Source organism: Jaculus jaculus, chromosome 7, assembly GCF_020740685.1.
Source record: "Jaculus jaculus isolate mJacJac1 chromosome 7, mJacJac1.mat.Y.cur, whole genome shotgun sequence".
Taxonomy (NCBI): domain Eukaryota; kingdom Metazoa; phylum Chordata; class Mammalia; order Rodentia; family Dipodidae; genus Jaculus; species Jaculus jaculus.
Window position 1 is genome coordinate 42,358,898 of NC_059108.1, and position 27,475 is coordinate 42,386,372.

Below are 27,475 nucleotides of genomic sequence, written 5' to 3' on the forward strand. Positions count from 1 at the left end.
ATAAATTTTTAAAGAAAGTTCAAACTAGAGTTCAGAGCCTTACCAGTAATCCTTTCTACTGTTGGCCTGTGCAGTTGCGTTCAGTGTCCTGAAGAACTGATTGACTTAAAATACTCCAGTTTTAAAAGGAAAACAGCAGGGAGACTGACATTTGCAGACTGGTATTTTGCAGTTCTCGCCACTCATCGCATTTGTAAGAACTTTTCTTTGTTGTGACAATCCAGGGGTGGAGAATTGTGTGTTTGGTGTAAGAGGAGAAACTGAACAAGTTGAGAATGCTGGGCTGCCTTGAATATCTTCACCTTACAGATTGAATAGAATAATTAGGGATTTGCAGAATGCTTGAAATGTCTTTAACAAGGAAAAATAACACTAGAAGTGAGTTGTAGATCTAAGCAGTTTTGTCCCTTCCCTCCCTTGCTTCTTTTTTAATTCCTTCCTTTTTTCTTATACACCTGGCAGGATCCTTAACTAACAGGAACTCCAACAACAGCAGTGCCTTCACTCCAAGTTCTGTTAGTGATTGCGCTGTTCCTGTCACTCAGCTAAGACATTTTTCACCTCTGTGTGTTCTGTCTTTCCCTTACGGGCAAGGTTTGTGATACATGATATGTTATTAACAGGTGTTCTAGAAATCTATTTCAAACAACATTACACATAGCATACACATTCTAGGTTTGTACATGTTACTGTGTATGTGTGTGTGCGTGTTTTAGATCAATCCAATGAATGCTTCACATTGAAAACACTAATGGTTTGGGAACTTAGTGGGAAATTATGTATCCTGGGCCTCATCATCATGGCCAATTCTCTCCTGACTCAGATCTCAGATTAGCATTTTTACCATATGGCTGAAAGGGTAAAGAATGTATGTGCAGAGAGGCAGAGTCAGTAGCATTTTTGGCCATCTGGCAAATAAATATGTAAGTAACAAGAGCATTAATATTTATTTTTATATACACACAACCTTTAGCCTAGAATAATCACTAATGCAGCCAAATTATTACCATACTGTATATTTCCTCTAATTATTTCAATCTAATTTTTTTTTTCTATTTTTCAAGGTAAGAAGTTGATGTAGCCCAGGCTGACCTGGAATTCACTATGTGGTCTCAGAATGGCCTTGAACTCATGGTGATCCTCCTTCCTCTGCCTCTCGAGTGCCCAGCTCTAAATCTCATTTCTTAAACATGTCCACAATTTTTTTTCTTAAAATCTGCCTTCTGCTGGTGAGTTTCCTTGGGGTCTTCATAGTGCCAACTTGGAAACATCCTTCACAAGAGGTCTTGTGACTGGCTCTGGCACCTCAGGACCAGCAATGAAGTGCTGCTGTGCTTGTGGCCACATATTTACTGGCCTCTCTGAGCCTCCAATTCTTTATACGTGAAGTGTGAGTCACACAGCATCACAGGGTATTCCTGGGAGCACGGAGGACAGTGGACCCATTATAGTTACACGGGGAGTTTATTCAAGGTACAAACAACTGGGCCCCTCCCTCGGAAGTCCTGACTGCAGGTCTGGAAAAAGCCTGTGACCTGTAGCTTTAGTCATGATGTCACATGATTCTGAGATCTCCTCAGCCACTGTTCTAGAGACTAGCTGATTATAGAACTCTTCTCTACCCTGAAAATCTGCAGTACACTGTTCTATGATAGAAATTTAATCTTCTGTGGTGGTTTGCAAGACATGCCCTCCATAAACTCATGTGTTTTGAATGCATTGTCCCCAGCCAATGGTAATTCGGATGGTGGAGCCTTACTGGAGGAGGTGTGTTGCTGGGGGCAGGCTTTGGGCATCATGGCCAGCTCCCCCTCACCAGAGCTCCTCTCACACTCCTGCTGCTGTTTTCCACCTGCTGTGGCAGAGGTGATGTCAAGCCTCTGCTCAGCTTGCATAAGGAACACTGCTGATTCATCAATAAAGCATCTTTCCATTCTTTTTTTTTTTTTTTTTAATTTGGGGTCGGGTGTGATGGTGCACGCCTTTAATCCCAGCACTCAAGGGGCAGAGATAATAGGATTGCCATGAGTTTGAAGACACCCTGAGACTACATAGTGAATTCCAGGTTAGCCTGGGCTAGAGTGAAACTCTACCTCAAAAAAATTTAAATATTTTTATTTATTTATTTGAGAGAGAGGCAGATAGAATGGGTGCACCAGGGCCTCTCTCTAGCCACTGCTAATGAACTCCAGACATATGTGCCACCATATGGATATGTACAGGTATTGGGGAATCAAACCTGGGTTCTTAGGCTTTGTAGGCAAGTGCCTTAACCACTAAGCCATCTTTCCAGCCCTTCCATTCTTTTTGTTTAATGAGATCATTTCTTCTTTTTTTTCTTTTACACAGTGAAATATTTGAAGCCTAGGTCTAAATCATGGGCCTTGACCTTATGGAAACCAGCACTGAATTCTTAGCCTTTTAAGCTCCGTACCCACAAAACCTTAGCCACCATCACTCCAGTACCCACAGGCTTTGTGCAGACTGAGCAAAACTCCAGTGATGGAAGAACAAAAGACTTGATCACTGGCTTCAGTGTCATCAAAAGCCACCTGACCTCCAGCAGAACCTAGCACAGCCATGGAAAGAAATTCCAGTTTATGGAAAAACCTGATCGATGAACACCCAGTGTGCACGAGCTGGAAGCAAGAGGCCGAGGGAGCCATTTACCAGCTGGCCAGCATTTTGTTCGTCATCGGTTTCATGGGCGGCAGTGGATTCTTTGGGCTCCTCTATGTCTTCAGCTTGCTGGGGCTGGGTTTCCTCTGCTCTGCGGTCTGGGCGTGGGTAGACGTCTGTGCGGCTGACATCTTCTCCTGGAATTTTGTGCTGTTTGTCATGTGTTTCATGCAGTTTGTTCACATCGCGTATCAAGTTCACAGCATCACATTTGCCCGAGAATTCCAGGTGTTGTACAGCTCTCTCTTCCAGCCTCTGGGCATTTCCTTGCCCGTCTTCAGAACCATTGCTTTGAGCTCTGAGGTGGTTACTTTAGAAAAGGAGCACTGTTATGCCATGCAGGGGAAAACCTCCATTGACAAACTCTCCCTGCTTGTTTCAGGAAGGTGTGTACCCTTGGTGCTGCATGCCTTTCCTCTCTGGTGGCCTCTGGTGTTTCTTCCCACTGTGGTTTTCCATCTCCGTGCGGCATAGTTAGTGCTGGGTGGCATTTGGCATGAGGCCTGGGACAGTCTTTGAAACATGACTCATAGAGATGGGCATTTAGAGGACATGGTACTATTTACTTCAGGCAGGAAATAATCTAGAGCCTTACTCTTTCATCTTAGAAATCAAATGGCATGAATCTTAAAGCAACGGTATAAATTGACTTCTCTGGAAACAATATTTGTTTTTTAGCCAAGCAGTAGAAGTCAAGGAGTGGACGAGGGCGGCCTGAATCACGAGGTCCTTACATTGGTGCACACAGTATTTGAACATTCCTTTAAGTGACAGCTTTTGATTGTAGAATTACCAAGTTTATTCAGTAAATTCTGGCAATTGCCTACTTGCTAGAAATAGAAAGGAAGCTTCAAGAATATAAAGAGAAATTTAACTTTGAAGAGTTTGGGAAAGGAAGCAAAGATGTGTAAGATTAAAATCTTAATTTGCAGAAGTATTTATAACAGACCTTTTTCATGGTCTTAAATGTTCTCCTACTTAATTAAAAAACCTGGCTGAAGCTTGCTGTGGTGGCACATGCCTTTAATCCCAGCTCTTAGAAGGTAGAGACAAAAAGATCACCATAAGTTTGAGGTCAACCTGAGAGTGCGTAGTGAATTCCAGGTCAGCCTGGAATAGAGTGAGACCCTACCTCAAAAATACAGAAATAAATAATAACAACAAAAACCTGACCTAGTATATTGAAGCATACTATGCATCTATAAGTGGACACATGAATGTGTAATTTAATAAATTTTCAGGTGAATTTCATTCACTACTCCATATTCCTGAATGAGGAACTACAGTACATGAGCCTTATTGGACCTTATGTCATTGTAGTATAGGAATTTAATATTTTGCCTTTCAAAATTCTAAAGGGAAAAAGTCATCAGGGATTAGAAATACATTTTCCTATCACTTTCCCCCAGCTGTGTCCTCTTTCTCCTCCCCTTATAAATGGTGTGTTCTTGTGTTTTGATAGGATCAGAGTGACAGTTGATGGCGAATTTCTGCATTATATTTTCCCCTTTCAGTTCCTGGATTCTCCTGAATGGGATTCACTGCGACCCATGGAGGAAGGCACTTTTCAGGTAAGGGCTCACTAGACCACACAATCAGTGCCCCATCTTCCAAACAGATGATACTGGTTTTTAAAGCAAGCAGACCTCATCCTTGGGAACTAAGAATATTTTCCTTTAGGGCTGGGAAGATGGCTCAGTGGACAAAGCACTTGTCACACCAACTTGAGGACCAGAGCTCATGTCTCCAGCTCCCACATAAATGCTGAGCAGGCTTGACAGCCACTTGTAATCACAACATGTGGGAAGTGGGGACAAGGGTGTCCCCTGAACAGGCTGAGCCATTAAGCCATGGGCTCATGTGGGAGTTCCAGCCTCAGTGAAGTGAAGAGGAGAGCTAGCAAGGAAGCCACTCAACACCAGCCCTGAGTACATGCACACACATGTGCACGCATGCCTCCACACATGTGCATGCACATACACACACAAGACTTGACCTTCTTATCAGTGTGACAGTTTAGAAAACCTCAAGTATAAAAATTGTACTTACCACAAAACAGACGATGTGACAAAAGTTTTAAAAGCTGGTGGGCTTCAGTTACTTCCTAACAACAGGATGATAAAGTTGCTGCCACTTCTGTGCAGTCACAACGGGTAGTTTTGAAAGAAAGTCATTTCAGTTGGTTCCACTGTTTTCTCAAGAATTAACCAAGAAATGTATACACATAAAGACAAATTCATATAAATATGCAAAATAGGTAGATACAAATTCTATATTGTACCAGAGAAACTGAGTTAGCATGCAGGGTCCATAATGTTCAAGTTTAGATGTATTTCTCTTAACATTAGCCAACTTTTTTTTTTCTATGTGAGTAGGAAGAAAACTCGGTAGCAGAGGACAGTAAGCTGGAAAGGAGCTACAAACGGAATAGAAAGGGAGGAGGGGGACTTAATAGGATGGCATTGTATATATGCAAGGAGAAAACAGATTATTTTTGATTTTAATATCAAGTATCTCTGACTTCAAGAAAATGTGAAACATAAATTTCCAAACTCAGAAAAACAGGTAAGTTGGAGATAGGCACAAATTACAATTATTTGTATAGTAAATTATATAAGTAGTAACACATAGTGTAGTTTCTTTTTCTAATTTTACAGTGTATTGTGGGTCAGTCAGAGTTTCTTTAACCTAAAAGGGCAGCAAGTGATATTTATTTAAAATTCTGGGCAGAAAATATGACTAAATTTCTTGCTTCCTAGCATCTGCATACATGTGCCCTTATGTTTTCTAGGTGACCCTCACAGCAGAAACTGACTGCCGGTATGTTTCTTGGAGGAGAAAGAAATTATATCTTCTCTTCGCCCAGCATCGCTACATCTCCCGTCTGTTTTCAGTTTTAATTGGCAGTGACATTGCAGATAAACTCTATGCCTTGAATGACAGGGTGCATGTAGGGAAAAGGTGTCACTACGATATCCGGCTACCCAACTACTATCACATGTCAAGTCCTGAAATGTCCAGATCGCCCTTGACAAAACAGTTTCGGAATTCCAGACAATACTGTAATAAATGATGTTAAAATCTGAAGTTTTCTGCCTATTAAAAAAGGCTTCATCATTCCCCAAGTGAAAGAGTAAGAGGCGTAAAATTCAACTCAGTAATATTTTTATAACTCAAATTCGGAGGAAAGATGCCATCTCCAGCTGTTGATTCATCACAGTGGCTGCTTTGCAAATAAATTTTATAGTTTTCTTGTATTTCTTGTTGATTTACTGGTGGAGAAAGATGACTGCTCATGGGCAGGTTGCCTTTTCTCTCCTTAGAACTGGGAGAATGCTACTTCCCATTCTCAGATTTTCTCCAGGGCATTCATTGTCTTGTCCTGAAGACTTTGGGGTTACTTCTCAGGAAGCAGCCAGCAAGTGTTCTCAGAGCACAAGGGTAGGTTACTACTGTCCACATGTACACATCCAGAATTCACTCTTTTTTTTAAGGTAGGGTTTTGCTCTAGCTCCACTATGTAGTCTCAGGGTGGCCTTGAACACATGGCGATCCTCTTACCTCTGACTCCCGAGTGCTGGGATTAAAGGTGTGTGCCACCATGACAGGCCATTTTTTGTTTGTTTTTTAAGCTACAACTACTGGTAGTTTTATTGTTGTGGGGTGCAATTTATTTTACATGGGAAGTTATTTGATATGACTAAGAAGAAGAATAAATAAGAAATATACAAATCTTGAAGACTATTTTCTTGCTACATACAAATCCTAAGCTTAACCTTTATACTGCCATTTAAAAGAGGTGTTTCACAGAAAGTAGAAGTGCAGAAAAATGAATTAAAAACCATGCCCAGTGGGCTGGAGAGATTATTCAGTGGTTAAGGACACTAGCTTATAAAGCCTGATGGCCCAGGTTCAATTGCCCAATAACCATGTAAAGCCCAGATGCACAAAGTGGCACATGTGTCTGGAGTTCATTTGCCTATTGCACCCATTCTCTCTCTCTCTCTCTCTTTCTCTCAAATAAATAAAAATATACCAAAAACAATGCCTAGAAGTAATAGTTTTTCCAAAACCCAAATGCATGGAATTTCCACTCACAGGTTGTAGTGAACAGGCAAGGCTTTGACTGGATGGGGAAGAAGCCTCCCAGTGGACCCTTGGGCCACCACACATGGACCCCTGCCTGTCACCATAGCTTCAGCCCACCAGGAAGCTCAAGAAAAAGGCAGACTCCTAGCTGCAGGTCTGATCGCTAGCCTGGACACTGATTATACCCCTTGGGATAGATGGGAACTGTCCTTCATGGGAGTGTGCATCCTCTGAACAAGACAATGGGCTCAGAAAGGCCTGTGGTTTCAGCATGAGTGTGCCATGGAGAAAAAGAAATCTGAGGAGGCTAGGAAAGAGCAGAAAAGTGTTAATTGGGTGGTAAAAGCCCTAGAAGAGGCAAAACCTTCTGTGCCAGCATCTGGGGGAAGGGCAGTCTGGAAAGAGCCTGCCAGCCTACTCAGGAGCGAGCAGCAGCAAACCCAGTACAGCCACAGGAGAGTGAGCAAGGAGAGAGAACAACTGCAGGTGGTGGCCTGAGACCTGCCAAGTCAGGCAGGGACTCCAACTTTCATTCAGAAGTGAATATGACATTTGAAGTGCATAGAGATGTGACTGGTACTACTTAATTTCTATGTGTGTGTGTGGGGGGGGGGTGTGCATGTGTGTAGAGGCCAGAGGTTGACTTCAGGTACAGTCCTCAATCCATCTCCATTTTATTTACTGAGGCACAGACGGTCACTTGAACCCAAAGGTAGTGTAGCCAGCTTGTCCTGGAGAATCCCTATTTCCCCTTCCAATCTGAGGGGGTTTGAATTAGATGCTCCCCATAAACACACGTGTTCTAAATGTTTGGTCTCCAGCTGGTGGCAATTTGTTGGGTGGAGCCTTGCTGGAGGAGGTATGTTCCTGGGGACAGGCTTTGGGGTGTCATAGCCAGCTCCCGCTTGCCAGAGATCTGTTCACTCTCTTGCTTCCTGATGTGGCAAGAAGTGATGACCAGCTTCTGCTTTGGCCATACTTCTCTGCCATCATGAAGCTTCTTCTTGAGACTGTCAGCCAAAAGAAACTCTTTCTTCAGCTGCTTTTCGTTGAGTGTTTTGTCCTGACCAACATGAACAACACAGGCAGTAGGATGGCAGGTAGGGCACCATTCATGGGGTTACAGGCAGGCCGCCATTCCCGCCTGCCATTCACATGAGAGCTGGCAACCTGAACTCCTGACTTCTTGCTTGTGTGGAAAGTGGTTTATCCACTGAGCCACCTCCCCACCCCATGTCTTACACTATAATAGGATCTTGGCTAACCTGCTCAGGACATGGCACAGAGGACAAAGGTGGACTTGGAAAACCAGAGTTAAGCTGTAGATGCTCAGTGAATATTGAGGTAGACAGCTGAATGAGATCTGGGCTGGAGACAGAGCTTTGAGATATTGAACATATAGATGGTATTTGAAGTCATGAGCCTAGAGAAGATGGCCAAGGGAGTGAGTGGTCCAAGGCCCGTACCTCTAGGTATTCCATCATTAAGAGCAGAGAGAGGGGAAAAGTCAGCAAGTGCCAGGAGGAGCAGCCAGTCACACAGGAAAGATATGGGGGATAATGTGGGGCCCCAGGAGCCAACTGAAAATACAGTATTTCATGGAGAAAGGAGTAATGAACTGTCTCAAATGTGGCTGAGATGCTGTGTGATAGGGACTCTGAGAAGAAATCACTGAGTTGAACAGCATGGAAATCATTAGTGTAGATGAGCTAGTGAACTTGGCAATCTCAGCATGACCTTAGGAACAGCTTGGGTCGGTTTCCTCTCTGGACACACAGAGCATCACAGCTCTACAAGCAGACACAGTGGCAGCCACCCGCTGGTGCAACCAAAAGCCTTCAGGAAGCAACCACTGGGTAGCTGGTGGAGCCTGCACAGTGGGTCTGGGAGAAATTCAAGTCTCTGTGTGATTAAAACTCCATGGCAGGGAGAACCAAAATGAGGAGCATCCTACCTTCCATTAATACCATGTATCATTTAACACCATAAGTTAGCACCAGGTAATAACTTCACAGGGATTAATTATCAGGTCACTTTCTAACCAGGAAAGATAACTGAGGACAAATCACACAGAGATGGGCGGTTGATTTTTGGCTCAGAAAACATGGCAGGAGAGAATGAGGACATCTTACAGATGAATTTCTCAAATACCTACTTACCCAGTAGGATAAAGGGTTTCTAGAAGATGGAGAGAGGCAACTGCACCTTCACAGAGGCTACCCCTGACCCTCAGTGCTTTCCTTTGTACCCATGTTTTCTCAGCTGAGGTAAAGTAAAAACAATAGACCCTATAGTGACCTCTTTGTAACTGCACTATGTGCCTTGTTTAAAAAGTTTACCATGTCAAAGTGCTCTAATCAACCCCGATGGAAAGCAGAAATAGATAGGCTAGAAATTATAAAAGTACTTCAAAAGTGCTTACAATACTTTCTTCCAGACACAAAGTGGCAGTGGTATTCATGACCTCACTGTGGCTGATGCTACCTATACAAGATTAGCATAAGAGGAGGAGAAAAAATGATATCAAAACAGAAGAGACACTAGTTGGAAAGAAGGGACTCAGTGGGGAGGGCATATGGGAGGAGACGAAAGGGCGAGTGGGAGCAGGAGATTATGATCATGTCTATTGCCTGTGTGTAAGAGAAACATCAATTAAAAAATTTTTTTTAATTTTTTTGTTTATTTATTTATTTGATAGTGACAGAAAGAGAGAGAAAGTGAGAGAGAGAATGGGCGCACCAGGGCCTCCAGCCACTGCAAACGAACTCCAGATGCATGCACCCCCTTGTGCATCTGGCTAATGTGGGTCCTGAGGAATGGATCCTCAAACCAGGGTTTTAAGCTTCACAGGCATGTGCTTAACCACTAAGCATCTCTCCAGCCCAATAAAAAGTTTTAAAAAGTACTCCTGAATTGCAATTCCTTGGTGCACTTAAAATTAATTTATATTAAAAATTGGGCTTGTTTTAACCTCAGCCTAAGTTATTTTTAGTTCTAAATTCCTTTGTTTCTCTTACCATTGGTAAAGTCAATAAGATATGAAACAGTAGCTATAATATTCATTAGTGGAGTGCCTTGTTAAAAAACATTAAGTACTTCACATCAACAGAGCATCAGACTAAGCTGAGGGCCTGTAGTCTGGGGGCCTTTGCTAATTGCCTAGATCACCTGCCCAGAAAGCTGGCCCTTGCCAAGGGTTGTTCTGTGACTTTAAGGAATTGGGGTCATTACCTTTGGTTTTCTGTCCTCTGTTTTGTGGCCAGGAGGGGCTCTGAAAAGTGAGAGAGAAAAGGAGTGGCTGTGACAAAATGAGACCATACACACCCACACCCAGTAGCCAGGGTAAGTTCCCTGAAGCTGTAGACCCATTTTACAAACCTTAACACTCCAGGCTGTCAGAAGGCTTCCCATGCCCTCAGAGTTTTCCCCTTGGACCTGATTTGACCTCTGTGCATTTGTGAGAAAGGGCCCAAATGACTTGTCCTGAAATGCACTCCTTAGGAGCTTGCTTCTGAGATAAATGTACTGTCACGACCATCAGGAGAGTCTCCAAGCACTTGTGCACTGAGGCATTTTTTCTCTCCAATGGAAGAGCAAAGGGAAGTTCATCTGCTCTCTTCTCATCTGATGAGCCACAGAGGTCAGATTGCTACATTGCACAGACGGGGAAAGGATTGATCTTCTAAGTGGTTTGACAGGGTTTGAGAAAGTGAAATATCTAATCTCTCAATCCCTCTTTCCTCCGCTTCTTCCCTCTTTTCCCTTCCTCTCTTCTCCCACCCTCTTTCTCTCATCCCCATTTTAATCTATGTTGAAACCCTCTTCTTGCCAGGTATCGTGAGTGGGTCATACTTATTCCAATACTCAGGAGACCTGGACATAAGCTACAGAATGAGGCTCTCTCTCAAAAGTAAAACAAAAGACACAACTGAAACAAAGGGGGCCCGTGGTGCTTTGATTCCGGTGTCCCATACACTTAGGTGTTCGGATGCTGGGGTTCCAGCTGATGGAGATGAGGAAATGAACGCCTCTTGGAGGCAGTGTATTTTGGGGGCAGGCTTATGGGTGTTATAGCCAGTTTCCCTTGCCAGTGTTTGACACACTCTCCTGTTGCTGTGGTCCACCTGTTGTTGGCCAGGAGGTGATGTCCACCCTCTGCTCATGCCATTGTTTTCCCTGCCATCATGGAACTTCCCCTCAAGTCTGTAAGCCAAAACATCCTTTTTCCCCTCACAAGCTGCACTTGGTTGGATGATTTCTGCCAGAAATGTGAACTTGACTGCAACAGAAGAGTACTGGGGATATAGCCCAGTGCTTTCCTAGCAAGGCCCTAGGTTCGATTCCCCAATACAGTAAAAATAATAAGCACCCAAAGTGGTACTGTCTGACTAAGCTGACAAAAGCCCTAAGACAACCAAGCACATAGTTCCTACTATTCTAAAACAGTACATTTTGTTTCTAACTTTTAAAATTTTTATTTATTTGAGAGAGCAAGAGGCAGACACAGTCAGAGTGAGTATGGGCATGCCAAGGCTTCCCACCACCGCAAACAAACTCAGATGTACCATTTAGTGTATCTGGCTTTACATGGGTGGTGGGGAATTGAACTTGGGTTCTTAGGCTTTGCAGGGAATATATTTTAGACAGAATAATATACACAAGAAGTTTGGTTTGACCAAGGACATAAAATCTATATGTGGTACTGGATAAAACTTTCCAATGGGCTCCATGTTCCCATATATTGTAAACTGTTTTAAAAATTTATCTTTGGCTGGGCATGGTGATGCATGCCTTTAATCCCAGCATTCCAGAGGCAGAGGTAAGAGGATGACTGAGAGTTCAAGGCCAGTCTGAGACTACATAGTAAATTCCAGGTCAGCCTGGGCTAGAGCAAGACCCTTCCTCAAAAAAAAACTAACCTTCATAAACGATATCCCAAATTAATATTATTTTTAAGCAAGATAGTCACATGTCTATTAAAGAGATCAATAGGCTCGATTCCATTATTTTTACTCTATTAAAAGTTAATACACAGATAAGAACAAGTAAGTATCATTGTCATAAATGTGTTATAATAAAATACAGACTTAATTTGACAAAGCTCCATATTTGAGACCAAAAATTTTAGTCATGGAAAGATGTAGCAATACTAAACCATGAGTTACTTTAGCTCTTAATCATTCTGACACAGCCTCATTTTAATGACAAACTGTACCTTTCCACATAATAGCAGCACAGTCTGATTTTAACTTGAGGTTTTATTATTCTGTTAACTTTGACTGATTTAAAAACTTGTGAGCTATAAGAGATTGACAGGGAACTTTAAAGCATTTTTTTCTTCAAAACTATAATTTCCCCTTATACTATGTTTTTAATATTTTTTTTAAATCTGTTTGAGAGAGAAACAGAGAATGGGCACATTAGGATCTTTAGCCACTACAAATGAACTCCAGACACATGCACCACCATGTGCATCTGGCTTACGTGGGTTCTGGAGAATAGAACCTGGGTCCTTAGGCTTCACAGACAAGCACCTCAACCACTAAGCCATCTCCTCAGCATTTCCCCTATACTATTTTATTTCAATAGAACTTTAGTCATCTTTAAAAAAAATTTTTGTTTATTTTTATTTATTTATTTGAGAGTGACAGACAGAGAGAGAAAGAGGCAGATATATAGAGAGAATGGGTACACCAGGGCCTCCAGCCACTGCAAACAAACTCCAGATGTGTGCACCCCTTGTGCATCTGGCTAACGTGGGTCCTGGGGAATCAAGCCTTGGACCAGGGTCCTCAGGCTTCCAGGCAGGCACTTAACCGCTAAGCCATCTCTCCAGCCCTTTAGTCATCTTAATAATTATAATTTCTATTTTATTTCTAAGATTTCAAAAAATATTTGGTTTTACATAGTTTTATGGTAAGCTTTTAGCTTTACTTGTTTGGTCTTAATAACAGATATTCTGTGTCATCAAAATTGAGATGACTCTTCATGAGATGCAAAGTTATCTCTCAATTATATAACTACAAAATAATGTTTTAAACACATGCTGTATTTTTTATTTCACAAAGCACACATACACATGAAATTCCATATTTTTTCTCCTTAGAAGAATGCCATTTTATGGATAAAGATTAACAAGGAAGCAATAGCAATACTGTAGGCTAGCTCTCCACATCAGCCCTTGCGTCTTTCAAGTTAACACCACTGGTTCCTGACCCAGAGAGTACGACAATGTCCAGTCTGACTTGAAGGACAACTCAATGCAGAATGCTAATTATATATCGTCTAAATTTGTTAGGATGGGATGAGGAGCATTAGCCAAACATAAACCTTCCTTTGCTTCTCCACCAGCAGCAACAGCTCCAGCTCAACTAGATGTGAAAGTACGCCATGTAATCAAGAGGAATGCTAATTAAATAGCTATCAGTTTATAGAAAGAAAGAACATGGCCATTTCCTTTGATAGAGTATAAACAAGTTCTGTGAATTTGGGGTGGTCCAGTTTCAAGTATTTCCACAGCTCACGTGAGGGCTCTCAATGTTTTCTAGAAGCCGCCTCCTCTCAGGCTGCACACCACCCACCGTCTCCTTCTTACAGGAAAATTAATTCAGGGCTCTGTGTGGGGCTAGTTCCTCTCTTTTTTCCTCAGGTAGAATAGCACTTCATGTCAGTAAGATTATGTGAGCTGAAGTCTTTTTAAATAGCCTGTAAGGACTCCAAGGAATGGAGAATATTTTTGGTGTAATAAAGAGCAGGGTATTACTGTCACAGGTAAGTTGGTTCCCTTGAGATAACAGTTTTGCCAGTGCACAAGAAGGGCCTTCTCCTTTTAAACTCTTTCCCTCATCTGCGTCTTGTTTGCCATTGGGGACAGTAGCTGGCACATGACAGCAGCTTTGCCACAACTGCTTGTTTCACAGAAAGAGAGGACTTGTACCTGTTCTCGCATCTGTGTCTAGATTGCACAGCTGAACCCTCTCCCATCTGATTTCAACTATGCAAGCCTCTGACAGTCTTATCATGAAATGCAATGTGAGACCTGTGCATTTTCCCTTGCTGAGTAGTGTTAGGAGCGAGCTTGGAATGCACAGCCAATAATTCGTAGGTCCCAAGATCAGTCCTTGAGTTGAAAACCTGAAGATTTATTTGTTTAGAGGCTTTTTGTGTTGGAAATGCTCAAAGATAAGCAGGCTCTTTAAGATTTTGAAGAGTTTATTTCAGCCAACAGTTGTTCAGGAACCGCCACTGATTGAGTGCTCTCTGGGGGTTAGGGAGGAGCGAGAAAGGCAAGACCATAAAATGATGCTGGGTTGATTAAAGCCCCTATTAGAAGTTGGCTGGTGGTCCTGATTGGTAGACTCTCCAGTTAGATAATTCCAAGAATTGTCAAATGGGATAGCATGAAATTACAAAGTGAGAGCCCGCTATCCAGCTACGGCACTGTGGAGGATATTTCTAAGAACCAAGTGAAGACAGCACACAGATTTCCACACATCCATGTTCACAGCTGCACTAGTCACAGCAGTGAAGACAGTAAACCAGCCTAGATGCCCAGCAGCAGGAGAACACATAAATAAAATGTGTCATATGTATATGTACACAGTGGAATTTTATTCAGACATAAAGAAGACTAATACTATGTCACCTCCAGGAAAATAGGTATAAAAGGAGACTCAGAAAGACAGATATCATATTTTCTTTAATAGACAGTATCAATCACTCCATTTCTCTGTCTACACAGCACACATGATGCAAAAGTAGGAAAGGAAGGGAGAGAGAAGGAATAAATAGAGGGAAGGAGAACAAGAAAGGGGAAGAAAATGAAATATAACGTGTCTTTTTCATATGCCTAACTTTCATTTAAATATGTATGTATGTATATGTACATATGAAATGAAAGCAGAAGGGGAAAACTGAGGAGAGGAAGGGATGAGTGAGATGGGAAGAGGAAAGATGTGGGGTGATGGGAGTGAAAATATTAGCTACGTACAAGGATATAAATGTATGAAAATGTCCTAATGAAACCCACTCTTTCGTATGCTAACTAAGAAATTGATAAAGAAAAGTATAAATCTTTAAAAACAATAATAAAAGGGCTGGAGAGATGGCTTAGCGGTTAAGCGCTTGCCTGTGAAGCCTAAGGACCCCGGTTCGAGGCTTGCTTCCCCAGGTCCCACGTTAGCCAGATGCACAAGGGGGCGCACGCGTCTGGAGTTCATTTGCAGAGGCTGGAAGCCCTGGCGCGCCCATTCTCTCTCTCTGCCTCTATCTGTCTTTCTCTCTGTGTCTGTCCCTCTCAAATAAATAAATAAATAAAAATTAAAAAAAAAATAATAAAAGCATGTGGGAAGTTTATAGCACCATGTCCAGTCAGTAATAAGTTAAGTACAAGAGTAAAGTGATTGATAGCATTATCTTCTACTATCTGTTCCCATTCAGCACCAGTTTTCTAGGATTTAGAAGTGCTATTTGTCAAACCAAGTCAAGACGTCAAGATATCTGCAGAATTTCTTGACACATTTCAGTGCTTTTAGATGGCTAGTTTCTAACTTATAATATATTCATATTCATAACCTCTCATCAGACAGTGGTGTAGTCAATATAAAAGTTGTAAAAATAATTTGTAAATTGTGGTATGTATTAAAATTAAGTAAGAACCAGGTGTGGTGGCACACACCTTTAATTCCAGTACTTGGGAGGCAGAGGTAGGAGGATTGCTAAGAGTTTGAGGTTACTCTGAGAATACAGAGTGAATTCCAGGTCATCCAGAGCTAGAGCGAGATCCTATCTCACAAAAACAAAATAAATAAATAAAATAAAGTAAGAACGTTGTTTTCTGACATAAACTTTTACTTTGCCCAATGTTGCTATTCTCTCCACACTCAAAAAAAAGAGACTCAAGTGGCAGGAAGATGGTTCAGTGGTTAAAGGTGCTTGCTTGCAAAGCCTGCTGGCCTTTCAATGGCCCAGCTACCCACATAAAGCTGGACAGGCGTTATCTTGCAGCAGCAAGGGGCCCTGTTGTGCTCCTCCTCCCTATACACACATATGTACCTGTGTGAAAATATTTTCTAAAGAGACTCAATTTCTACAAAATCTCTGTTCAAAGTGTAAACATCTTTTTTTTTCTTTCACAGATGTATATGAGGTTCCCTGTAGTTTGAAAACCAAATATCATTGTAACCATTTTATGCAGCTCTAAATTGGCCCAAATATGCTTGATCTTAGATTAAAGAAATTTTTCATTATGTTTGTCATTTTTTATGCAAAATGATAAAACTGCTGGTATGTGGCTCATAAATATTTTATTAGGCTTTATATATGCATTAAACTAGAGATGTGTCTTATTTTCATAAATTTATTACAACCATTTAAATGGTAGTCATAATAAAAATTTGCATTTAAATAATTTCTCTCTCCTGGGAACCCTAGTGCTTTGCACATCCACTAATGCTGGGTGGCGGCCCATCGCCTCTGACTTTAGCATTCCAGCTTCTGATGTGCAGCTTTGGGCTTTGTTTCTAGCCTCCTTCAACTACTGGGATGGTTCTTATCAGGCTTCATGTTTGCCTCTAAAACCGGCCCTTTTGGAGAATTAATTTATAAGACAGGATGACACTGTACAAAAGAAGTGTGCGGTGGAAAGTCCTGCTCGCAGTGGAGCCTGAGCGGGTCATTGCATGGCTTCACTTTCAATTAAAATCTTATCTAATTCATCAGGTTGAGAACTGGCACTAAGAATATCCAAGAGATATTTTTCTATAATTAACATTTTTCTTTCATTTTTTATTTAAATCTATTTGCAAGCAGAGAGATAGATACAGACACAGAAAGACAGATAGACTCCAGGTGCATTCCCCACTTTGTGCATCTGGCTTACGTGGGTACTGGGGAATTGAACCTGGGTCATTAGGCTTTGTAGGCAAGCACCTTAGCCCTGAATAATTTCTCCAACCCAACAATTCTTTTTCTTTCTAGCCCTCAAATACCTTATATGGCGCATATGTAAAAGCACTTACATGCATGGTAAGAACAGTGCTGGGGCCAGGGAGGGGGCTGCATGGGTAGAGCACTTGCCATGCTGCGTTCAGCTCCTCAGACTCCACATAAAGGCAGCCCCTAAGGAGCCCACCTCTGTAATCCCAGCATGCCTACAAGAAGATGGGAGGCAGAGACAGGAGAATCCCCAGCAGCTCTCGGGCCAGCTAGTTTGGCGTAAGTAACACCAAACAAGAGAGCTTGTTTCAAACAAGGAGGAAGATGAGGACTGACATCCATGTGTGCCATGGAACACATATGACCTCACTCATACACATGAACATGCACACATGTATGCACACAAATACAAATATATATATATATTTTTTGGTTTTCAAGATAGGGTCTCACTCTAGCTCAGGCTGACCTGGAATTCACTATGTTGTCTCAGGGTGGCCTTGAATTCATAGTAATCCTCCTACCTCTGCCTCCTGAGTGCTGGGATTAAAGGCGTGTTTCACCACGCCCAGCACTGACAAAGATTTTTAAAAATACCTTTAAAAACATCATCCTTGGGGATTTGATGGTTGTTACATTTCTCTTTTTCTGAAAGTAGAGGTACTTAACTCGGGGTTCATCTGTGGGCTTCATGAGTCGGTGAATTCCTAGGAATTCCCATAAGGAAAAGAACAGGCGGTAGCTTGTCTAGACCTTTGAATCTGCTACTCTGGGGCCTCCTGCCTAGGCTTCTGTGCACTCTTGCTTTTGATATGCAACCTGGTCTCTGCCTCTGAGACTTCTCTGGGGATGAAGTGAAATTCAGAGTCATTTCCACCATCCTCTTGTTAACCGTAAAGAGATTCTGTTGGCCTGGTTACTCTTAATGGATTCCTTTCGAAACATTTCCTCAGAGTAGGACAGCCTGTTGGCTCTCCTCTCACCTACGGCCTCTGATACTAACATGCAAAACAGGGAACTCACAATGCAGCTTCCGTTGAGAAGAACTGCTGTGTGGAAAAGAAGAAGCATACAATAATAGCCCTCTATCTTTTGACATTATAACGGTTATATGTTCATTTGTGCCACCCCCCCCATGGTGAATTACTATTACTTAGGTCAGCTTACTGCCCAGTTTCTAGAATCTATAATGACATATTGCATAAATTTGTCTTTATAGCCAATTTCTTGTTTCTGGCTACTCCAGGGAAAACCTAAAATACTGGAAATTTTAGCCTGTCCCAAAGTCTTCCAATTTATAAACATGTTTTGTTTGAAATACCTTCTATATGCTCTATTTTATCCATCTAAGAAGGCAAATATATAGAAAATGAAATTATACTTCATCTATCTCATATGCTCATGGGGCAGTTTAATTATTTCTTTAGACTAGTATGATCAATATGAAGGGGATTGGGACAAATACTATTGATCAAACAAATCCTGCATGATAGGAATATTAAAAAATAGTATCTAAGGATCAAACAATCCAGTTAACTATGTGTTTACTCAGGTTGAAAGACAAACTAAGACTGAAAACTTTAAATAATTTTTTTTTTAGTTTATTAAGCATAAAAACATTGTTCAAATCCAGATGCTAATTCAAAAGTCTCTATCTTGATTTCCTTCATAATCACTGTCTTTTAAATATTGAGTCACTTTTAAATTTTTTAGTTGTTTTATTTCTCTTTAGAGGTAAATATTTTATTTTTTTACAAGAGCATATTTTCCTATATTGACTGTAGTATGGCTTTTTAAGAAATAGTTTGTTTGGGCTGGAGAGATGGCTTAGCGGTTAAGCGCTTGCCTGTGAAGCCTAAGGACCCCAGTTCGAGGCTCGGTTCCCCAGGTCCCACGTTAGCCAGATGCACAAGGGGGCGCACGCATCTGGAGTTCGTTTGCAGAGGCTAGAAGCCCTGGCGCACCCATTCTCTCTCTCCCTCTATCTGTCTTTCTCTCTGTCGCTCTCAAATAAATAAATAAATAAAATTTAAAAAAAAAGAAATATTTTATTTATTTGAGAGAGAGAATGGGCATACCAGTGCCTCTAGCCACTGCAAACAAACTCCAGATGCAGGTTCTACCTTGTCCATCTGGCTTACTTGGGTACTGGGGAATTAAACTTGGGTCTTTAGGCTTTGCCTTAACCACTAAGCCTTCTCTCCAGCCCATAGTATGGCTTTTTAATAGAGTTTCTCTATGAAGTTATTACTAGAAATAGCTGCATGCAGCCCTATGGGAGAGAGAAGGCCATCAACACTGATAAACAACAGTGGAAATTGTAAGCCTTATGTCTTGCCAGCCAGGTCAAATGAACCAATGGGGGCTATAGTGGCATGTCAACTATGGGGGAAACCAACCACTCTCCAATTGGACTGGAGGCCCACCCCACTGGAAGGAATACATGCCTGGTACTGACAACCTAGTGAAAAGTCTATAGTGGGGGAGGTCATGAGTCCTGTTGTTGTCTGGCTAAATGCACATATTATGCTCACCAAATTGCCCTGTAAGCACTTTATTTAATGTTCATACCTGTATATTAATGCTGCTCTCACTTTTGGTTAGAGAAGCTTCTCTTTTCAGATGGCATTGACCACTGGGATGACTCAAAAGCCACCATAGTGTTGAGAAAAAAATGACAGAGGAGTGTTCAGCACTGAGACATCTCTATCACACATTCCAAAGCTCAGGGTCCATTGCAGAAGAAGTGGTAGAAAGAATGTAAAAGCCAAAAGAAGGGTAGGACTACTTACAATGCATCCTTCCAGATAATAAATGGCCTGGATATCCATGACCTGCCTGGTACTACCTATATAAGACAATCGTAATAGGAAGAAAAGATGATGAAATCAAAAAAAGAAACTACTTGAAAGCGGGAGGGGATATGATGGAGGTTAGATTTGTGAAGGGGCAAGTGGGGGAAGGGAGAGGATTTTCACAGTTTATTGTCTATAATTATGGAAGTTGAATATAAATAAATAAATTAATTAATTAAAAAGAAATAGTTAACACTGAGCACAGTGGCTCATGCCTATAATCCCAGCCTTTGAAGGTTGAGGTAAAAGAATTACTGTGTGTTGAAGGGCAATCTGGGCTACAGAGTAAGTTCAAAGTCAGCCTGGCTAGAGTGAGGTCCTGCATCCAAAAACAAACTAACTAAAAACTTAAAAAGGAAGACATATTTGAGCATTACTATACTCTGGATCTTAGGACATAGTAATATGAGAAAGTTTATACCCCTTTGCATTGAGAAATTGTTTCCTATTTTCTATCCATTCAAAATATGGAACATCTGTTCAGTGCATATGGTATTTAGGTTTTTTTTGAGCAAATTGGCAAAAATGACTCAGTTTAAAAACAAACAACACACCTACTAGAAGGACTTCATCCAAATAATAGACAGTATCAAGTGCTACCAAGGAGTGGATCCATAGGGATGTCTGTTTACTGCTACTGGGTCCACATGGTAGAGCCTCTGTGGAAGATAACCTGGCACTTTCAAGTCAAATATAGGTATAGGGAGTCAACTCTGAAGTATTACATGAAAGAGTTCAAAATATACCCACATAAAAGGGTATATAAAAAATATATATACTTATATATATGTGTGTATATATATATATGTATATATACTTTTATATATATGTATATACATATATATGTGTGTGTATATATATATATATATATATATATATATATATATATATATATACACTTTTTTGACCCACTGATTTAAATTAGGCTCACTTGCTTAATCATGGGTGAGAAGTTGTTTACTGAAGAGTGGGCAATCCTCCACATAAAAATCACATGAATACTTCTCCAGCCCTGTACATATCACCAAAACCAGGAAATAATCAAAAATGTATTTCAATTGGTAAGTGGATAAATTAGCTATGGAGCACTCAGGCAATGGAATTAGTGTTCTGTGATGAAGAAGACAGGTTGTCAAGACAAAAAAAGATACACATGCAACTGATACCACAGAAATACAAAGGAGCAAGAAAGGCTACTGGGAAAAAGTGTATGTCCACTAACTAGATAACATAGGAGGAATAAATTCTTAGAAACATACAACCTAGCAGTAGCGAACTGAATCAAATACAATGAGCAAGGGGATTTAATCAGGAATAACAACTTCAAATATATTAAAACAACATAAACCAGATGGGCTCAGTTGGGAATTCTGCCAAATCAAATATTAAAGGAATTAGCACTAATGCTTGAACTCTTCCCAAAGACTGATGGAGAAAAATAGTTCCAGATTCACTTTACAAGACCAGCTTTACTTTGCTACCAAAGGCAGACAAGGATACTACAAGAAGAGGACTTTTTACATTTTTGACACTTTTCATCCATGCATCTACACATTTTGATACCACTCCCCTTACTCTTTCTCTTCCCCTTCTCCTCCCACTAGAACTCTTCTTGTTTTTCTTAGGTCGGGTCTCACCCTAGCCCATGCTGACCCAGAAATCACTATGCAGTCTCAGGCTGGCCTCGAACTCACAGTGATCCTCTTACCTCTGCATCTCTAGTGCTGGGATCCAAGGCCACCACCACGTAACCACTAAAACTCTTCCTGTTCCCGTTAGCTCCCCGTCCGATTCTTATGCCTTGTCTACTTTTTTGACCCACTGACTTAAATTAGGCTCACTTGCTTAATCATGGGTGAGAAGTTGTTTACTGAAGAGTGGGCAATCCTCCGGTGGCTATGACCTACAACACATGACTTCCTGTCTCCCAGTAAGCATCAGTTTCCACTATTTGCTCTAGGAGGCATGAGGCCTTCTGAGCCTCTGGGTCACCTATGATGAGATACCATCAGGCTCAGTCATGTGCAGGACATCCACCTGCTGTGAGCCCGTGAGTGTAGTGGACTTGCTGCATCCAGAAGACAGAATTCCACAGCCTCACTTCCCACCCTCCTGTTCTTACCTTCTCTCCACCCCCTCTTCCATGAGTTTCCCTGAGCCTTGGAGGATGCCATGTAGATGCCATGCTTAGGACTGAGTGCACACTGCTCTTGGTAACTTTACCATCTATGTGTCTGTATTAACTTCTACCCTGTGCATAAAGACACTTCTGTGTTCAAGGCTGCGAGCAATAGCAATCCACAATGGCATCACACGGCTGGAAAATTATAGACCACTATCTCTGAGCATCCGTGAAAAGCCCTTAACAAAATCCTAGTTAATAAAAATTCAACTACATATTAAAATGATCACACGCCATGATCAGCTGGGATTTGTCCTTGGACTGCAAGGATTGTTAAATCAGCCTAGGTGATATGTCACATTGTCAGAGTGAACCAATGAACCATCATCTTAATAGAAGTGGAGGGGAGAGGAGAAGCATTTGATAAAATTCAACAACATTTTCTGATAAAAACGCAAAAGGTTAGATGCTGAAAGAATGTACTCAGTAATATAAATTCTACGAATCACATGACTCAAAGTTCAGGAGCAAGATAAGAGCTCCCACTCTTACTAACAGAGTCACAACAAAAGGACTTAGGCAAGAAAGGAAAATGAAAGGCATCCAAAATAGCAAGAAATGGGCTAGGGAGATGGCTTAGCGGTTAAGGCGCATTCCTGTGAGGTGTAAAAACCCAGATTCAATTCTGTATGTCCCATGTAAGCCAGCTGCACATGGTGGCACATGCATCTGGAGTTTGTTTGTAGTGGCTAGAGGCCCTGGCATGCCCATTCTCTCTCTCTCTCTCCCTCTCTCTCTCTCTCTCTCTCTCTCTCTCTCTCTCTCTCTCTCTGTCTCAAATAAAAATAAATAATAGAATGTTTTTTAAAGTAAGCTGGGTGTGGTGGCACACACTTTTAATTCCAGCACTCAGGAGGCAGAGATAGGAGGATCACCATGTCCAAGGTCACCCTGATACTACATAGTGAATTGAGGTCAGCCTAAACCTTACCTTGAAAAACCAAAACAAAACAAAAAATAGCCAGAAGTAAAACTGTCTGTCTATAGAGATGACCTTACATAGAGAAAACTGTCAAGACCCCACTAAAACATTATTGGAACTAATAAAAGCATTCATGAGTTATAGAGTACAAAAATCAATTATACCTTACTATACTAATAATAACCTGCCTAAAAATAAATACAAATCCATTTGCAATAACATCAAAAGAAACAAAATATCAATTGCTTTCCTCATTGCTGTGAAAAAATACCTGGCAAAAGCAACTTAACAAAGGAAAGTTTTTCTGGGGCCTTCAGGTCCAGGGTCTAGTCCATGACACGGCAGCATAAGGCGCTGTTCACATGGCACCCACAGTCAGGAAGGAGAGAGTGAGGAACACTGCTGCCCGCCTCAGTTTCTCCTTTCTATACAGTCCATGGAATCGCACCCCCCCACACACACTTACAGTGAATGTTCCAACATCAATTTACCTTATCTAAAAAATCTCCCACAGACATGCCCAGAGATTTGTTTCCATAGTGATTCTAAATTCAGTCAGGCCAACAACTGAGACTAACCATGCCACCTAGGAATAAACTTAATCATGAAATTAAGAGACACTGAAATCTTTACACTGAAACACTTGATAAAGGAAATTAAAGAAGACACAAACAAAAAAGTAGAGATGTGTTCCATGTTCAAGGATTGAAAGAGTTAGAATTAAAATGTTCAGGCTGGAGAGATGGCTCAGAGGTTAAGGTGCCTGCTTACAAAACCTGATGGTCTGGGTTTGATTTTCAGTACCCACATAAAGCCAGATGCACAAAGTGGTGCATACATCTGGAGTTTGTTTGCAATGGCTAGAGGGCCTGGTATGCCCATTCTCTCTTTCTCTCTCTCGCAAACTCTCTGTGTACTTCTCTGCTTGCAAAAAATAAATGAAATATGTTTTAGAAAATGTTCATATTGCCCAAAGTATATTGTAGACTTAGGCATTCATACAAAATTCCAATAACAGTTTTTAAATAAATAGGAAAAAAAAAGTCCTATTGTCTGTATGAAACCATAAAAGACTAAACTAATCAAAACAATTTAAAAAATAACCAAGCTGGAGGCAACCTACTTCCTCATTTCAAATTATATTGTAAAGGTATCATAACAAAAACAACATGCTACTGGTGTAAAATAGACACACAGACCTATGGAACATAATGGAAAGCCCAGAAGTAAACTCACATAAACATGGCCAGCTAATATTTGATAAGGGCATCCCAAATGCACAACGGCAGAGGTGGGAGACGTAGCTTTGCATGTACATGGCTCTGGGCCTAATCACTCAGCATCCCAAAAATACCAATGAGCATAGTCTCTTCAATAAATGGCATTGAAAAACAATGTCCATAAGTGAAAGAATGAAATTGCACCCATATCTTACATCATTCACAAAGATAAAGTCAAAATGAATTAAGTACTTAAACATAAGACCTAAAAACCATAAAATCCATAGGAAACATAGAAAGAGCTTTTAACCGTGATCTAGGCAGAGCTATGGAGATGGTGCCAGAGGGTTGAGGGAAGCAGGGAAGTGTAAGGGAGCAGAGGATCTCAGGTGGTTAAAACGATTCTTTATGGTACCGTCAAGGCAGACACAGGAAGTTAGTCAACTGGGAAAACCATAAAGAGTCTATAACATAAGGAGTGAACTCTATGTTATGTTAATAATGATGTCTTCATACTGCTTCTCCAACTTGACAAACATACCACACTAATATAAGACAATAATAACAGGAGACGCTGTGAGCTAGAGAGAGATAATGTATACAGGAACTTTTTGTGACATCGGTTCAATCATATGCCCCCCCACCCCGTGTGTGTGTGTGTGTGTGTGTGTGTGTGTGTGTGTGTGTGTGTGTATACCTTAACTACTCTGGAAATATCTACTAGTATTTTTGTTGTTTTTAAAAAATATTTTATTTATTTATTTGAGAGAGAGAGAGAGAGGCAGAAACAGTAAAAGAGAGAGAACAAGCCACTGCAAACAAACTGCAGACACATGTGCCATCCTGGGCATCTGGCTTATATGGGAAATGGGGAATCAAACCTGGCTTTGCAGGCAAATGCCTTAACCACTCAGCCATCTCTCCAGCCACCACTACTAGTAATTTTTAAAAGCAAAAGAACTTATATAAACAGTCAATGAGTCCAACTAGTCAATGAAAAGGTTAATGTAATATTTAATGAGAATTTGGGTTTAGCTGGAATTTCATGACAGTAACTATCTTTGACCAGAACTGCCTGCTACGAGACCATATTAGGAGAAACTCTGGTCTCCATGCAGTTAAGAGCAACAGTTACAATAAAACCTAGGCTGATATGATCCCTGTGCATATGATGAAGCAGGTAATGCTACTTATCCGTTAAAACCAGTAACTTATTCAGATCTTGTTTCATTTTCACAAAATATGGTCAATCTGAACACTGATGTTTCCACAAGGCTTTGCCCAATGGTACAGGCTGGCAAGAATGCCCACTGTAAATGTGCCAGCTTAAGCTGTACTAGCCAGAATTTAAAGAAGAGGCAGGCTGGCCTGTGTTTCGTAATTTATGCCTCGTTATCCTTTTCAGTCTGTATGTGTTTGCTTTGAATCTTTCAACCAGACCTTTCCATGGCCAGCAGGAAGAGTCAGGTGAGCTAAGACATTCCTAACCCCAAGGTTTCAATGCCTAGAATCCTCATTTTGAATTACACAGTTAGCACTTATATCTGTGGTAAGAAATTGAAATACAATAAGATATGCATAGTAAATTATGGCTTCAACCATTAGATTGTTTATATATGTATGCATGTGTATACATATGTATATATATAATAAAAGTTTTTTGACCAACCTTTTTAAATATTTTATTTATTTATTTATTTATTTGCAAGCAGAAAGATACATAGAGAGAGGAAAAGAGAGAAAAAAATGGGCACCAGGGCCTCTAGCCACTGCAAATGAACACCATATGCATGTGCCACTTTGTGAATCTAGCTTTATGTCAGTACTGGGGAATTGAAACCAGGTTATTAGGCTTTGCAGGCAAGCGCCTTAACCTCTGAGCCACCTCTCCAGCCCTAACAACCATTTTTGTCCCTATAGACTAGAGAGAAAACATACTCCTAAAACTCCAGCCTTATCATAATCCAATTTAGTGCTCTTTTCATAAAACATGTCATTCTTGCATGATCTCAGTGTCATGCACTGAGGAGTCCCAGTGAGCGTCCTGTAACAGGAGGCTCCATGACTAGACTTTTGGAATTTAGTTGCCATAAGGCTGCAAAAGCCATTACCTAGCCTCTTTTAGTAATTTTAAGCTATAAAAATAATATATTACCATGGTGGGAAATTTAGCAGAAATAAAAGCAGAAGGAGGAGGAGCAAAGATAAGAAGAGGAGCAAAAGGAAGCAAGGAATACAGGAGGGGGGAAAGAAAAACCATTTATGACCTCATTCATTACTTGTAGAAAACGAAACATCAGTATTCTGGTGAATAAATGGATGGAGACCATATAATATTCTCCTAACAAACTACTGCTTGTATCCATTTCCTACTTTCTACCTTCCCACAGGAGGCAGTGCAGCTCGATGCAGAATGTGGTAGAAGCTGTTAAGAGCTCAGCTCCAGACTGTCTGGATCACACCAGGGCTCAGCTTCTCAGCAGCTGTGTGACCCTGAGCAGGTCTTTCAACATCTCTGATATCTGTGTTTCCTATTCATATGAGAGAGATAATAATAGAAAGTACTTCTTTTCAAGGTCCTGTGGAAGGATTAACACATTAAGATCACTTATAGCAATGCCTGTGTCAAGCATAGTCTAACAGGAGTCTTTTTCTGTAGAATTAGATAACAAATATTTAGGCCATATTTTTAAAATATTTTATTTATTTATTTTATGATTGATTGATTAATGGAGAGAGAGAGGCAGATATAAAGAATAGGTGTATCGGGCCTTTAGACACTGCAAACTAGCTCCCAATGCATGCCCCACCCTGTGCATCTGGCTTTACATGGGTAATTGGGAAACACAGTCAGGTCCTTTGGCTTTGCAGACAAGCACCTTAACTGCTAAGCCACCTCTCCAGCTGCAGGAGTGAGTTTTAAAGATGGGCTATTTATTTTTTTCCAAATTATTTTATTAACAACTTCCATGAGTGTAAAAACTATTCCATGGTAATGCCCTCCCTCCCCCCACTTTCCCCTTTGAAACTCCATTCTCCATCATATCCCCTGCATCTTAATCAGTCTCTCTTTTATTTTGATGCCATAATCTTTTCCTCCTCTTATAATGGTCTTGTGTAGGTAGTGTCAGGCACTGTGAGGTTATGTATATCCAGGTCATTTTGTGTCTGGAGGAGCAAGTTGGAAGGAGTCCTACCCTTCCTTTGGCTCTTACATTCTTTCTGCCACCTCTTCCACAATAGACCCTGAGCCTTGGAAGGTGTGATAGAGATATTGCAGTACTGAGCACTCCTGTCACTTCTTTCTAGTGCCATGATGCCTTCTGAGTCATCTCAAGGTCACTGCCATCTAAAAAGAGAAGGTTCTCTACCAAAAGTGAGAGTAGCATTAATATAACGGTATGAACATTAAGAGAAGTGTTTACTGGGCAGTTTGATAAGTATAATATATACATTTAGACAGACAGCAGCAGATGTTACACCCCTAGGGCTCATGAATACCCCCGTTTTAAGTTTTCAGTATCAGGGAGGTTTTCCCTCATGTGGAGCGGGCCTCCAGTCCAATTAGAGGGCAGTTAGTTTCCACCATGAC

At 41.0% G+C, this 27,475-nt stretch overlaps 1 protein-coding gene across 2 annotated transcripts in view; it reads left to right on the forward strand.

The window, feature by feature from the left end:
* Positions 1-6,411, forward strand: part of Popdc3 (popeye domain containing 3) — a 31,293-nt gene extending 24,882 nt beyond the window's left edge. For both annotated transcript variants that reach the window (XM_004660604.2, XM_045154958.1), the window contains exons 2-4: positions 2,350-3,065; positions 4,142-4,250; positions 5,471-6,411. In XM_004660604.2, the coding sequence (XP_004660661.1) occupies positions 2,581-3,065; positions 4,142-4,250; positions 5,471-5,752 (876 nt within the window). In that variant the 5' untranslated portion in view covers positions 2,350-2,580 and the 3' untranslated portion in view covers positions 5,753-6,411. The remainder of the gene's footprint in view (positions 1-2,349; positions 3,066-4,141; positions 4,251-5,470) is intronic.
* Positions 6,412-27,475: the final 21,064 nt, after the last annotated feature.